Source organism: Poecilia reticulata, chromosome 11 (assembly GCF_904066995.2).
Source record: "Poecilia reticulata chromosome 11, P_reticulata-male-v2, whole genome shotgun sequence".
Taxonomy (NCBI): domain Eukaryota; kingdom Metazoa; phylum Chordata; class Actinopteri; order Cyprinodontiformes; family Poeciliidae; genus Poecilia; species Poecilia reticulata.
In genome coordinates this window covers 25,264,587-25,280,670 of record NC_088840.1, presented here as the reverse complement: position 1 = coordinate 25,280,670, position 16,084 = coordinate 25,264,587, and the positions used below count along the sequence as shown (strand labels likewise).

Sequence of the window (16,084 nt, the reverse complement as noted above, 5' to 3'; positions counted from 1 at the left end):
ATTTCTATATTGCTACAAGTTCAAATTGTGCTCAAGGAAGGTTTGTTGATCTCGGGTAATAAAAAACTACTTTCCATGACTGTTTTAGTTGTAGCCAATTAAACCTGACCCTCTCTGGCAATGCTGCCTGCATGGAAAAATAATAAGTTCAAGTTTTTGTTATGGGTCCTTGAGCACCTGCACACTTTGAACAATTGTTTTTCATACCTGCTGTAAAAACCTAATTTCCACCCACAAGTTCTCGTTTTTTTTACTGAATGAAAACAAAAAAGCCACATGTGAAAAGTATTCAACACTTTAAACTTAATAATTAGTTGTGCTCTCTGTGCACATTTGACAGGAGAAACTTCCATAAAGCGTTTGGAATAAACTGCATGGAGTCTTTGCACTAAGCCAGGTTTTACAATCCACATCATGCACAGGCATTTTCTATAAATTCATGCATTTTAGTGTCTGTTTTAACTGTTAAATCACAAGAGAAATAAAAATGGTCCCATCAATGTTTTGTTCCGATTAGCACAAACCTGCTTAAGAAAGTGGATGATTGCATCTTTAGTTCCAAATTAAGGGCCGTATACAAACTGCTCTGGGTCCAGCGAGACTGCTACTTATTTACTTAAGTGGGTCTTTAACAAGTTCTCTGCGGCTTTCCTAATTTAGCTTGTTAAGGCAACTGGTAACGTAATTATGAAGAGCAAATTACACAAAACATTTAAACAGAAATACTGTATACGGAAATATATCAGACATTTTGATTAAAGCAAAGTATGGAATTCAGTTTTCCTCAACAAATACATTCATATTTAATAAAATATACATTCTGTTGAGGCTATTTTACCAGAGAAAAAGTATAAGGGTTAAAATGACAACCTATGGGTAGGTTTGGAATAAACTTATCATTAAACCCAAATGTCCACATTAAGGAATAAAACAATTCCAGCCTGAAATTTGAACCCAACTACCATCTGCCCCACCATTTTACCCTGGATCTATAAAAATGCTTGTGACAAAATGTGAAACGGTCAAAGAAGCGTCATTGTCTTTGAAATGTCTGCTTTCCACTCAGCTCATACAAGGTTGCTTTCTTGGTCCTTTCAGAAAAAAATGATTTGTGTTGTGAAGTAACTCTACATCTGCTATTCACATCAAACAACTTAACATCCCATGCTGCGGTGGTGCAGCTACCTCTCATGTGGGTTTAAGATGCCCTGTGGCTTTGGCAACAGCTTGTAAGAAGAAAATGAAAACTAAAAAAAAGCAGTAAAACCTGACCTCCCGCCAGAGCTGACGGGGTTTTTCTCTCCAGGAAAAATGTTGAAATGCAGGATGGAAGTTCAGGGTGAAAAGCAGCTGTTCTGCTGGAATGCCCTTGGGAAAGCTGTCAAATCTCTACTTGATGTCTTGGCTTTGAAAAATTCACATTGTGCAGTTCAAAGTACGATCCAGGGCTAAGTCCTTGTGATTAAGCTATCGCACCAACAGGAAGAAAGTTGGATGGATGAGGCATGCCAAGATGCTGTGACCGCAGCACAAATGACTCACAAGTCTGTCATCTCTCCTGTGAATGTTCATTCCTCATCTTCAGTGAGGAATCAAACATGTCCACGACAGAAATCCCTGTGTTTGGGCAGCCAGTGTCAACATCTAAGCTTCTCTGTGTGCGAACACAGTTTACACTGTAATTTTTCTTTAATCTCAACAAAATCCTCTCAGTTGTTACATCCATCGCTTTATTTCCCCCGTCTCAGCACTACACGCTAACAAACACACACACACACACACGCACACACACCCCCACACACACACGCACACACACCTACACACACACACACACACACACATGCACACATGCCAGCTTCACCATAGACTTTGGAATTCACTGTTGCCATGGCAATGGACTAGAGCACGCTCTCTTGCATCGCTTGTTCTTTTTTTTGCTTTCTCTCTCTCCTTCTCTCTCTTTGTGGAGGCAAACCAGCTTCTCTTATTTACAAGGTGGCTTGATTTTGCTGTTCGCTACAGGTTACAGGTTTTGGATATTTGCTGTTTTTTTAACTGACAAAGAAATCATTTTAGACTGAGAAAGGCTTGTATTCACAGGGAATGCTTTTGCACAGAAGCATCCCCTGGTTTTCATACTCATTTCTCATCTGTTAATCGAATTCACCGCCCACCTCATCTCATCTTCTTTCTTTCAGTGTTTGCTTTCTTCACTTTATATTCCCCGTCCTTTGGTTCTGTTCATCTCTCTCTCTCTCTCTCTTTTGTCTTTTCTGGCAGTCTCTCTCATTTGCTCCCTCCTCACTCCACCTTCCCAACGCCACCTCCTTCTTGCCTCTCTCAGTTGCAGAAGATGACTGCCATGGCAATTCAATAAGAGGAGCGGACAGCGAGTGAAGCACCCACCACTTGCTAAGAACAAGCGAAGGAGTGCCCAAAATAAAAAAGAAAAAAAAAGAAGAAAAACAGAGAAAACTAAAAAGAAAAGAGATCGCAAAAGAAGTAGGAAGGGCTCAAATTCGAGGAAGTGGCAGTGAAAAGAGAGAAGGAGAAAGGGGAGAGAAAGCAAAGGATAAACGGTGGATGGAGGCGGTTCGGACCGGGGTTACGAAGCTCTCTTCACTGACGAAGAAGAAGAACAGCAGCAGCAACAGCAGCAGCAGGGGGGACAGGAGATGGAGACGAAAGGAAGAAGCATGCCCCCAGGTAATACACTTGCATACGCATGTGCTTTTGCATACAACCTACATACATCTGGATTTGTGTAGGTACACATATGACTCATGCATCTGAATTTAAACAGATAAATAGACGCACATGACTTACTGCCATTCAGGAAACGACCCGCATATCCACATTCACACCGGCTCTCACCTTAAGGTGCAGATGTGTCCAGAGGTCTGGTTTCAGCTTTGGTACATATGATAGCTGTGATCTGGTACAGAAAGCTGAGGTTTTGGTCATGTTTGGGTCAGAAATGGATCAAGTGACGGATCTTGGTTAGGTAATACAGTTTAACACAGAGAGCAATTACAGTTACATAAGTGATAGTTCTTTTAGTTGAATTTTTATTTGAGTTGTCTTTAGATGCATGTTCTCAACCTGCCGCAGCTTTGGTTGGTTAAATCCCCTAAATTGCTTCTAATTTGACCCAATCAGAATCAAGTGCAGCCAGGAAGAATCCATAGCTCTGCTGTGATCTCTTGTTGCACACAGTTAATTGTAGACATTTCATTTTTCCACATGAAAACAAGTGTTTCATTACAGCATCATGCAATATCTAACACCTTAAAAAATATGTATTTACATTTTTTTGTTTTGATTTGATCCTTTGATTGTCTGTTTTTACTCCTGCTTATTTGAATTAGACCAATTAGAACATGCATCCACAATTTAAGAAACCTGCATTTCAAAACAGTTACTGTTTAGTTAGGTGAGATGTAATGTCATCAGTTTTAAAGAGGTTTTAAATAACCAGTTTAAATGTGAGCAGACGTATGGGAAGCCTGTTGCTGCCACATTGACTTGTCGGGGCCAACATGGCAGCAGGTTGAGCAGAGAAAGAAAAACAACAAGACAAGTTTCAATTATACAGAAGTTATTTATTGGATGGATGGACTTTTAAAATACAAACAATACAAGGGTACCTTGTATTGTTTGTAAGATGAAAATGTTAAGTGTTTAGATGAACAAACAACTTCTAATGAACTTGATTGAGCTTCTTCACCTTAGTTCTCACTTCATGTTGCTGCAGTAACAAACCCCAGGGCTCAGAAATATTATCTTGTTCTTAATGTATCTTAAGTCGTCTGTCACAGTTATAGATATAATTTTTTTATTATTTTCTGCATTTTATTCTACGTTTTTGAAAACTTAAATCTGAGACAGAAATTATTATTTTTTTTTTATAAGGATGAATGAATAATTGAATGGAAGATAATGTGTATAGGAGGTGAAACAGCTTTTGAGTTTCAGTTTTTACTTCCTGCACAATAGTTAGAATGATGAATACATCTATGTTTTCCTTTCCTCTTCCTATGTCTGTTGACTTCTAAAGTAAAGAATACTGTACTTTGTTCATACTGTACTTTTCCCTTTTTCTCTCTCATTTATCATAATTTTTGACTGATTTGTTATTGGATTTTGTTTTCCTTTGATATTCCAGCTATAATTCCAAACAAAATTTCCAAGAGATTTTAAATAAGTTTATGTTTGTTCGACACATTTTTTTGTTGAAAGGAAAAGATCATAAAATCAGTCTCTGTGGAGAAACTCGTTTTTAAATATTAGGTGCTTTTACAAGACCTTCACTCATTTAACAAAACATCTTCAAATGAATTGTTGAACATATAAAACCTTTTAAAAACATTAAAGGAAAAATAAAAACTAAATGCATTTTTAACTGTTTTGGATTTTATTTCAGCTCAGTTTAAAATAATTATGCCATAAATATGAACCATGATATGGTAATTACAGTATGTCTGTACTTGATACTTAAAACAAAGTGCATCAGAGAACATTGTGAGTTTTATTATTTTACACAAAAATACCTTGGTATATTTTTCAGCTTTGTTGCCTTTAATGAACAGGACAAAAAATCTGAATTTTCAGTATTCGACCTGCCAGGCTCTGGGCAGAATCAGTTACTGTATAATGGACCAATGTTGATCAATGACTGATTGACTGGTGCTTCGCTCATCATAACCATAACTTAACTGGTAAACAGGATTCTTGAAAATATAAGTTTTTCATTTAAAGGTTCCAGCCAGGACATAATTACTAATCTACACACTTAATATATCTATTAGAACATTTTCTTCCAACACTCCATGTAATAAATTACAAACAACTACCAACATTTGTAACTGTCCTGCATCCACAATTGCAATTTTCACATCTTGCTCAAGCGATGTGGACATTTTGTTTCCAGCTGGCTGCACCTGCCAACGTTTCTTCACAGCTTTGGGCTGTATATGCTGTGTTTTGATTAAAAACTACTCGAGTGTGCTTACACAGAATGTAGCGAAGGAGTCAACGCCATCAGCAGGTCCCACCAGTCCCCCACAGTGGGCCCATCAGGGACAGTAGATCTGTTTATGCATCAAAAGCTAACAGTTTAATTTACAAATAGAGGCAAACAACTGAAAGCTAATGGCTATTGTTTAAGGCTTTTTAAGGTTTCCCATCCTTTCTAGAGAAAAAAATAAAATAGAAGCTTTTGATCGCTTCAAGTTTGCTCATTACACAAAACTTGATATATTTTCCACAAGGATAATTAAAACAGTGTCAAACTCATTTACTTAAATTGCAATGCTGAATAAATTAATGACAACATTGAATCTAAAGCGTCATAAGAAAAAAGATCAGGATAGACAATGGAGTGGGTTGTTAAATATATTTGCAAGAGAGACGAGCCTCTTCTGGTTCTAAGTAAAGGTCAATAGTTACCTGATGCTTTTCTAAACAACTTATTTTCTCCCACTTGACGTTTTATCAGCAGGTGGTTTTTATTAACATTCAGCACTGAGTTTTTAGCTAAAGGTGGGTGAGAGAAAAATAGCTGAATGTAAATCAATATAAGTAGTCATCTCTGTTTATTGCATTTTTGGGTATCAAACTGAAAAATGAAAAAATACCTTCTGATGCTTTTCCCTTTTTTGTATTAGACGTCAGTTTCCTTCCACGCCCTGCGATGGTTTGGTGGGAACGAGGCATCCAGGTGCTGTTGACCACTATGGGGGCCTTTGCGGCATTTGCTCTCATGACGGTGGCCATCGGCACAGATTACTGGCTGTATGCCCGCGCATTCATCTGCAACAGCACAGCCAACTCTTCCCAGGAGGATTCCTCCAGCAACAAGGACAAGAAAGACCCCGGGGCTCTCACCCACTCTGGCCTCTGGAGGATTTGCTGCCTTGAAGGTACAGCTGGTTTCAGCGTGTAAAATAACTGTCTGGTGTGATAAGTATGTATTTTTATGTATTTAGCAGCTGAGTGGGAAGAATGAGGGACTTTTTGAGATGAGTGTGCTCATCAGAGTAATCAGACATGACATAAATAGGTGTACAATCACAGACATACTACAAACAGCACCCGTGTGGTCATGGTAAAGGATTCATCAAATCATGGTCATTTTGTTGCTGCCACTTTTCATGGCTGGAGAAAACCCACCAAGCATTGACTATTTAGTATTACCACATGTTTCATAGCACCAAATTAGATCTTGCTTACAGAAGCACTCAGGCCTTAAAGTCGCAGTCTCCATGCTTTTTGACATCAAAGTGCTGCTAAAATGTTTTTGTTTCTTGTTTTGTTTCTTAATGTTTTAGGAAATTTCAAAAAATTTTGAAAAATCCTTAAATTCTCTAAATATTTTCAGGGGATCTGTTTCTTGACATAACATATGAAAGACTTTAGATTGCTAATTAATGTCCATGCCTTCATGTTCTTTGCTCACTCTGTGGGCTTTGGACCCAAAAAACATAGTAATTTTGAGAAAATACTGCAAAAGCTCACAGCCAGAAACAAAATCCCTCTAATGTGTTTAGCAGAACAAAGAGCGAACGATACAGGGACATTTGCATAAATTAGGAACTATTGCTATGCATCCTCTGTTTTAACATTGTACACCTTCCTCACGCTGTCCATGGTGCTGAAGAAGCAAACTGCTTTGCATGGAACTAAGTTATTTCTGCTTCTGCATCTATTGAGTAATAACCTGCCAATACAAGTAATAATAATTAAAATTTTCATTCAGTGCTTGTCTTGCCAGATTTGACAAAACAGTCACCTGTTTACATTGCCCTCAAAAATTGGATTCCCTTTTGGATTTATTTGATATTTTAGTCAACATTTTTAAAGTAAATTGTGTCTGTAATCTGTGATCTCTTCTAAAAATATGCTGTTGTAGTGTCAAAATGTTTTTGTTTCTTGGTAGATTTTTTTATAGGTGCTGCTGAAGCCTTAGCCTTTGGAAACATGGGATGTTTTTGACTCTTTAACTACAATGTTAGGTAAATTCATATTTTGACTTTGATGATTTTTATGCAAGATTTTGACTCCAACCTGTACAAAATTGCACCCATTTGGATGCAAATGGATTTAAGCAATTAGGTGATGTCTGTTTGTGTAATTAGGTTGGTGTGGCCTATGATCAACGTCATATGTCAAAATTTCCCTAATTACGGTACTAAGCAAGATATATTCCTCGGGTAAAGTGGACCAAGTAGGATTTAACTGGTTCTGAAAATTGTAAAAATGTCCTTCAGAGGGACTAATAATCTCATAATAACGAAAATATTGTGTGTGAGTACAGAACCATTAAACATTGTTTCAAAGAGTCAAAAGCACTCAAAGAAATGTGGTCAGAAAAAAAGACACAAAATGAACTGCCAATGAACTTGAGACGGATAAAAAGTGAAGATACCAGAAACCCTAAAGTGCAGTCATAACTGCAATCTACCTGAAGTACCCAGATGTACGATGTGTTCAGCAGTCAGAGACAGAGGCTTAGAATGGAGGGCTGAAACTCAACCACCACTGACTAAACTGTATGCTGAAATAATTGAAGACTGGTCAGGAAATTTCCAAAGAAACATTTTTCAAATGAGAATGGAGTGACTCTTGACAGGCCAGATGGATGAAAGTGTTATAACTGAAGAGGAAGTAGTTGGAAGATTTTGGGCAGAAGGTGGACTCAAAATAATCAGAATCTTATAAATAGACAACTCTGATTAGGCAGAACAATGCTGCATTGAATAAACTGGGTGGCTTCTCAGAAAAAGACTTCAAAGATGAAAGAAAAATGATATTGTTTCCTTCTCACCTGGCGTTAATCATTGTGGTCCCTCCTTAAACATTAGAAGCAAAGAAACTGACAGACTATAAATTTAACCCTTCTGTTGTTGAAAATATGGATAGTTATATTATTGACTGGTTTTATCTTTATGTCAGAAAAGTTTATTTGTTAATTTTGAGTTGTTTGTTCATTGTTTTCCTTTTAAAAATATTCAAATCAACAAGTGAGATAAAAATATTTCCCCTTTTCTTCCACTTGCGTAATAATTGTCCATACTGTTGATTGTCCAGTAATTGTGCTCATATAGCTGTTCTCCCACAAAAACAAAGATCTCACTTCTGCTTGCTTAAATATGCAACTATAAGGCTCATAGTTGCATATTCTTGCAACTCTTGGATTGATTGCAGGCATTCATGAGTAGATATTTTAGAATAAAAAGAATCCTCAAAAATACAGCTTTGTACAAAGTGTACTTCCATATCCTTCATCATTGTCTCTTCCTCATCCTCCCCTCTGTGTTGTGTTCAGGCTTGAAGAGAGGTGTGTGTTCCCAGATCAATCATTTTCCCGACGACGCAGACTATGACCAAGATGCTGCAGAGTATCTGCTTCGTGAGTAACGCTTACAAAATGCATCATAAATTCACACAAAAAAATGCATCGAGACATAAATAACAGTTCAGTGGCGTACCCACACACAGCACAGCGAACAGCACACACACATAAATGTTTCAATTGCGCAACGACACAAAAAGGACCAGAATGGGGGTGGGGGGCGGACACCGATGCACGGATGTCAAATTCAAGCAAAGTGTTGCTGAAGGTGTGTGTGCGTGTGTGTGTGTGTGTGTCTGCAGGGTTTATGGATGCACAGGTGCATGGGGCTTTGAGTCTGGGGGTGTACGCAAGGCTGTGGTTTTCACAGATGGATTGAAAGAACGGTCTTCACTGATAGATTATTTTTAGCCAGGATTTATTGTGTTTCAACATCCATTTCTCTATTGTAAGTGCAGATCCATTTTACACCACCATTAACCTTTTACTTTGCGAGGTATGTATTGCATTTATGTTATGTGAAAGTTGATATTTCTGGGAAGGCAGCTGGGAGGCTGGTGTGTTTTAGTTTACTAAACTGAATAAACTATTATGTCCAGAGCACCTGTCACATTGTTGCATAGTTATTTTGATTTACTTAAGTATGTAATGAAAAAACACATTTTTATCTTCTTTCAATCCAAAAAGCAAAAGTAAGGTAAAAGTAAAACATTTATAATTTAAGCAATATTCAAGAGAACCTTATGAACATGTAGTTTTTATTCTTGTAAACATCAGGAAGCTTGTAGATTGCTATTTTAATTAGATGAGCTCCTTGAACGACGTTTTCATATGCTGAACTGAACATCTGCTACATTTGGCCCAAACGTACTTATTTAAGGCTGCAGTATTATGTTTACATTTTTTTAAATAAAGAAAAACAACAAAAATGAATAAATGAAAACAAATCAGAATTACAATTTTCTTAATTTTCTTTACCCTCATTTGTTTAAACAAAAATGAGAGTTATCTTCCCGTGTCCTAAGAGTTTAAGTTACCGGTCCAAAAGGTAACGATGTGTGGTCTTATCCACTGGCCACTCAACATCAAGTCATCTTACCCTTTTAGCAGAAAAAAGTGTGAAATGTTGAAGCTTTGACCTCTGACAGCTTCTTTGAATTACATTCAGAAATCTTCTCTGAATACAGAAAATGTTCATTGATAACATTTAGAGAGGCACATGATGCTTTCATTCAGACATTAATACATTTTTTACTTTCATGCAATCAATTAAACTGTCAGGAACTGGCCATCAACATGAAACCATAGCAGTCTGGCAAATGGAAGGTTGTGAGTTTGACTACAAATTTATTTCACCTACGTTTATCTAGACCTGGTCAAGACACTTAACCTTAATTTCCCCTTTAACTGGGTGTCATTCGTGAACATTGTGTGACTGTCAGTTAATTTTAAAGAAGATATGTCAGATGTATGCTAGAGGATGCAAGTTAAGTCCATTTACAATTTCATCTCAAGTTACATAAGTTTAAAATGACAAATTCTGCTGCATATCAGGATTATATCTGAAATGGAACAATTTAGCATTTTAATCCTCTCTAATGTCTCCTGATAATTAACATTTTAAAGGATGAGATAATGTAATGCTCAGTTTCCAGAGACTGAGAGCTGGATTTTGAGTTTTTTGGTTATTTGGTCGACAGTAAAGGAAAAACTCTGTTAATGTTTTAAGTTTCAAAGGGAGAGCTTTTCCACAACAGCAGAATTATGTTTTATGATTTAAAAAAATGTAGTGCTGATCTTTTGGGAGAAAAAGTACCATCAGTAGTGGATCCTGTCAAAAACTGTCTGAAACAATAATGTGTCCATTGCCGTCTGCAGGTGTGGTTAGAGCTTCCAGTATCTTTCCAATCCTCAGTGCCATATTGCTCCTGTTGGGCGGAGTGTGTGTTGCTTCCAGCGGCTTCTACAAGAGCAAAAGGAACATTATTCTCGGAGGAGGAATTCTTTTTGTAGCAGCAGGTAAGACTGGAGCTTTACTGCAGGTGTTTTTCTACTGTGAGACATTAGTGAGATCAATACATTTACAACAAAATCCATATTGACATTCTTACTACGCCTGCCTTTTTCCAACTGAAAAAGTTGTGCAGTGTGTCAACTTGCAGAGTCCCATAAAGCTGAGCACGATTTGTGCGACAGGAGCACATCAATTTTTTGTCTATCTCTCTAGGGCTTAGCAACATCATTGGCGTGATAGTATACATCTCTGCAGCTCTCAGCGACATTTCTCCAAAGAAAGACGAGGATAAGAAGTGGCACTACTCTTACGGCTGGTCATTTTACTTTGGCGGTCTGTCCTTCATCCTGGCTGAGATGGTTGGAGTCCTGGCTGTCAACATCTACATTGAGAAGAACAAGGAGCTGCGCTGTCGCTCTCGCACTGACCTCTTCAAGAGCACCACGCATGCCATGCTGCGTCTGCCCAGCTACCGCTTCAGGCGGCGCTCCCGCTCCAGCTCCCGCTCCACCGACCCGCCCCGTTCACAGGAGACCTCCCCCGTTGGAGCGTCCAAGACCTTCACTCTTCCTCCGTCTGCTCCTCCCTTCTCTGTTGCCACTCTGCCCAACCCACACCACAGCAGCAGTGGCGGGAGTGGTGGAGGTGGTGGTGGTGACATCTCCATGTACACCCTGTCAAGGGACTCCAAGCTGGGGAGCCTGGGAGGAGGAGCCCCACCTCTCTACGGCACGGTGGACCGGGCCACGCTTTATCAGCTTCACAATTACTTCCCGAAAGATTCCAGCGGCAGCAGCGGAGGCGCGGGCGGAGGGGCGGTGATAAGCAGTGGTACGCTCCCATCTCACTCCAAGTCCAACTTGGCAGCTGCAGCAGCTGCTGCTAACGCTGCGCCACTGAATACCTCCACCGCAGCTGCTGCCCCGGCCCAGGCAGCCCCAATCTCAACAGCCACAATGGAGCGAGACAGGGGCAACGTTGGAACCCTGGACCGGCTGACAGCCAAAAGGGACAGGGATAGCAACTCCGACACACTTAACAGGAAAACAACACCTGTTTAAAGTGGAACCTCAGAGAGAAGGGCTGGAAGAGCCTCAAAAAGTATAAAAAGTTAGGGCTTAAAATGGGTGGGCAACATTTCAACAGTAAGGGTTGTTGTCCTTGAGTCTGGGAGTATCTAGCTGCCATAGATAGAATATCATAAACAGTCATAAAAAACCTAATACTCTGTGGACATTGATGACAACTGCCTGCCTTAAAACCATCGAAACATTCAAGTCAGTGTTTTTTACTTTTGTTTTCTCTTTTACTAAACCAGTTGTGCAAATCTGATAAAATAACCCCAGAGACAGAAGAGAACAGTTTATACCTTTAATTGCCCTGGTATGAATCTGTAGAGTTTACTCATGTAATGTCCCATCTGGCTTTTATAATGTCCGTAAGAGTCCAGAAACACTCAAAGATGACCAATAATAAGACATGCCAAGATGATACAAGCCATAGTTTTGTCACATGTCTGTTCAAAGGAACAGAATGTCACAAATTATTGCCACGTTTAGAGCTTTTCAGGGACCAATTCTAGATCCTAAGTAGCTGCTTGACCTCTGGTCCACAGAGTAACACTTCACTCACATCTAACCCAGTGTTAATGGCACACAAGGGAGCAGTGTGACTCACTACAAGACCATTCATTTTTAATGACATGTTAGAGAAATAAATGTGTCCAGGACAGACTTCAAGCTTCACTTTGAATAGTTCTGCACTCTCTGTGACTCTGCGTCTGCCTTGCTAAAGCATTTCTACTCAATTTCTTTGTTTATAGTCACAAACTTTAATGTATTTTATTGGAATTGTGAAGTGAAGCCAAATTATGCATCTGTGGGGGAATTCCCCAATATGGCTTTTAAAGAATGTTACGCCAATGAAAATCTAAAACTTATTCGTACTAAACAAAAATCCAGTGATGTTAACTTCCTTCAGAATTCGCCTAATTACTGAATAATTTGTGAAACTTAATGTCAATGCACCTTTTCTATGCAGGCTTCACGCATATATAGGGAGATATTGCTGAGCAACTTGCTATTATGACCCCCAGTCTCACCATCAGACAGGTCAGGGATCTTGTCGAACATTTCAGTTCCCTTTTCAGTCCATCATCTGAAATAGAAACAGAACAACTACAAAGTTGTCACGACACGGAAAAAGCAGCCATGACCCATGGTAACTCTGGAATAACACAAAGTCGACCTTTATTGAAAAGGTGCAAGAAAAATCAAATCTTTCATAGGACATGTTTATGGCAAATTTGAAGGAAGGTTGTGCTTAGGTGAGACCAAAAATGACTTAAATCCAAAACACTATAGCTACAAATCAATATGTCACATCATCACTGCCCACATAAATATTATGGTATCAGGATGATGCTTTTAAATTATTTTCAATACCAAATCAAGCCATACTTTTAAGATTTGTCTTTGAAAACCGGAGTTAAATCATTTTAATTTTACCATTATGCATAACCGTGTATTTATTAATTTCTCCAAATCTGAGTAAAATGCAATACAGTTTGTGACTGGATGTGACAAAATGCAAAACTAGTTCAAGAGGTATGAGGACTCCTGACCTTATAAACAAACAACATAACCTAATATTCATTTATTTATTGTTTAAACAAGAGACTGTTAAAAGTGCATGTATGCCCAAACTGAGACTGAACTTAGATTACTAGTTTTTCAGTGTCTGTCAAGTATTTCCTCTTTTCTTGTGAAACATCAGGATATCCAAGATATTGTATAGGTAAAGTTAGGGCAGGTATCAGCTGTGGAAAAGTATATTTTTTGAAACGATCAGCTGAAGTTTCTCAGTTAGGGAATGATCATAATTGCAGCTATAAGTGCAACGAAAATTAATTGCAAATCACGAGTGAGCAGCTGCACTTTTGACTCTGCTCATAAATTATGGTCACGGTGTGTCATCAGGAAGCCTCAGAGTCAAAGGAAGTTTTATTCTCATAGAGAGAATGTTGTGCACATATATGATATTTAATTGGTTTAAATGTTTTAGGGCATTTTATGACTGCTTATGACAATAATTAGATACTGGAGGCTCAAAGGCAGCATCTGTTGAATGTTCTTGCTAAGGGCTGAAAAAGCAAGCAACAGGCTGGGGTTGGGATCAATTTACACTCAGGGGGTGAAATTTTATTTAGAGTCAAAGGTTAAAAATTACAGTCATCTGTTGCTCTGTACAAAATATTGACTTATTCAAACAATCTGTGTAACAATAGTATCTAGCACATCACTAAATAGGAGAATTGCAAGAAGTTAGTCAAATTTCAGGTGAAGCACATCCTACAGGGTATTTTTAAGATGGTATACTAAATAGTTAAAATCTGAAAAATACATTTCTGATTTGATTTCCCAGACATTCAGCATTAGACTCTTAGATTGATGTAAGTTCCAGACTGATGTACAGAAATCTGAATGCAGTTTGAACTGAACACATTAGCCCAACTCTTGCTATGAAAAAGGAAGAGAAAAAGAGCCTCTGCTCCAATTCCTCTCCCCTCTGTCTTTCTATAGCTATAACTATATACTGTTTAACAAAATAGAACAATAAATGTATTATAAAATAGTAGAAAAAAAATCCACATATACAAAAACACACAAAGTCTGTAAATGGTAAACTTTGAGTTTTGACATCATTAGTGGACATGAGGAGTGACGACCATCTCTGGGTTACAGGAGATTGTAACTCTGAGTGTTGCCATCATGTTCTTGGTGTTTTTATGATCATGCTGGTTGTTGCAGGGTATTTATACATTTAGATGACATTGTTTTTATTTTATTTTCACAATCATCTTCATTTCTTTTCTCCTGCTGTTGGAATCAAAAGTTGTAGTGTCACATCAAAACTGGTGCATAAAAAGAGGACGGTTAGTGAGTCTACATATTCTGTTTTTATTAAATATCTTTATTGTTGTCTTTGCATTTGTTTATGCTGGGAGAGGTAAATGAGCATTTATGCTCCACATCTGCAATGCTCTGCTACGACCTAACGCGCTCGGACTGGGCACTGCCCAGTTCAGCCTCTGTGGCTGACTGGTTAACAGCTAACCTGGGTCAACTCGGGGTCACGTGCCATGCTCAAGAGCACATCTATATGTTGTTTTAGAAAAGTGTTTACTTATTTTTTTCTTCAAACGATCTATTGTTCTAATAAATCCATGATAATAAATGGACAAATTTTAGTGCACTTTTTTTCAAAACTATTATGCTTTTTTAATACCTAATATTATTTTACTGAAAGTATAACACTTTGCTTTACTTCTATGTTTTATGCTATGGGTTTGACTTTTTAAAAATGTATTGGATTATTTTTTATCAAATATTAGGATTGGTTTTGTTCTCTATTTATTATTTGTCTTCACTTATTCCTGTTAAATGTCTATTGTATCTTTTTTTTAATCTTTTCTGTCTTTCTTCCACTTTATTGTCATCATTTCCTCGTAGGAAATGCATAGATGTTTTACTTTTGAAACATAACCAACGTAGCCTAAAATCTGTGTTTTTTATTGTTCTAACTAGTGTATACCTGTAGGTGATAGAGTTTATATTAATATATTTATTTTGCTGGTGGTATGGATCAATATTCTTAATGTCATATTCTTTCAGAGTTCCAACTCTTTTATCTTGGGACTAAAAAGGTGACAGTGGTCCCTGCGACAGATATTTGGAAACCTTAGTGCTGGCAAAGTGAGCTGCCTGTAGTCTGTGTTGGTGATGCTAAATGTGTTCACACAGTAAACATTAAGTACAACAAGCTACATCTGTTATTGCTAAGGCACAAATGTGTGTAAATACTGAGATGTAGGCATGGGCTGGTAAATTTATCACTGTTTCTTGGTACTGTGGCATTTGTAAAAAAAAAAATGTTTAAATACATTTGTATAACATGATCCAATATCTTGTATGTAAAGCAGATAAGCACCAGTTATTACTGTTCCTGCCACAATAATACCATGTGTGGTGCTCCTATAGTTTTCTTCTTTCCTCTGTTGTCAGAAAGGAAAAATATGGTTGTCTTCTTTCAACCAAGAAAACACCCAGCAGCAGCTGATTGGCAGCAACAGGTATTGCTTTTTGCTGCACACAAGAGAAATTGCTTGTCATTCTAGCACTTTCTCTGGCACATTTCAAATTATAGAGAGTAATGACAATGTTTTGAAGCTAACATTTTAAACTTTGGTATTCCTTGATACCTGGTAGCCACCCCGTGCCTACTGACATGTGTCCTAAGCTTACATATGTTTTGTGACGTGTTTGTAATAACTTTGTCTGCTAGACATTGTTTTATTTTATTTCATGGTTTTGTACCAATGTTAAAGCCATTCTGAGGCCAATGTGAAAACCAAGTTCCTTTTCCAGCACTTTGGCTACTGACACAAGCCCAACTTGAAGCTCTTCAGAGAGAAAACTGAGATGGATTCAAGAAAGGAACACTAATGATAAAAGGAAGCAATACAATATACAGATTCTCTCTGGAAAAGACGACAAAATACAAGTATATACAAAATATAAATATATAGATATATTCAATAAAGATCTCTATGTATAATTTCTTATGTCCGGTGGATTATTTACAATAAATGGTTCTAGTAATGTTCAGCTGTCCAGGTTGAAAAATAAACACAGAAAAGCATGGAAACAACTGAAATT

At 37.9% G+C, this 16,084-nt stretch overlaps 1 protein-coding gene across 1 annotated transcript; it reads left to right on the top strand.

Annotated features, from left to right (window-relative positions):
• Nucleotides 1–1,926: 1,926 nt before the first annotated feature.
• On the top strand, nt 1,927–15,983 carry LOC103472852 (voltage-dependent calcium channel gamma-4 subunit-like). Its single transcript, XM_008422704.3, has 5 exons — nt 1,927–2,706; nt 5,667–5,921; nt 8,327–8,410; nt 10,232–10,372; nt 10,581–15,983. The coding sequence occupies exons 1-5, from the start codon at nt 2,676–2,678 to the stop codon at nt 11,426–11,428; spliced, it is 1,359 nt and encodes a 452-aa protein (XP_008420926.1). The 5' UTR covers nt 1,927–2,675; the 3' UTR covers nt 11,429–15,983.
• Nucleotides 15,984–16,084: the final 101 nt, after the last annotated feature.

What these genes read in the sequence shown, in the direction of transcription:
- LOC103472852 (XM_008422704.3), top strand. Translation starts at nt 2,676, where the DNA reads ATGGAGACGAAAGGAAGAAGCATGCCCCCAG. An exon ending in AGGAAGAAGCATGCCCCCAG is followed by an intron (nt 2,707 to 5,666) that starts GTAATACACTTG and finishes TTTTTGTATTAG; the next exon opens with ACGTCAGTTTCCTTCCACGC. An exon ending in TGCTGCAGAGTATCTGCTTC is followed by an intron (nt 8,411 to 10,231) that starts GTGAGTAACGCT and finishes TGCCGTCTGCAG; the next exon opens with GTGTGGTTAGAGCTTCCAGT.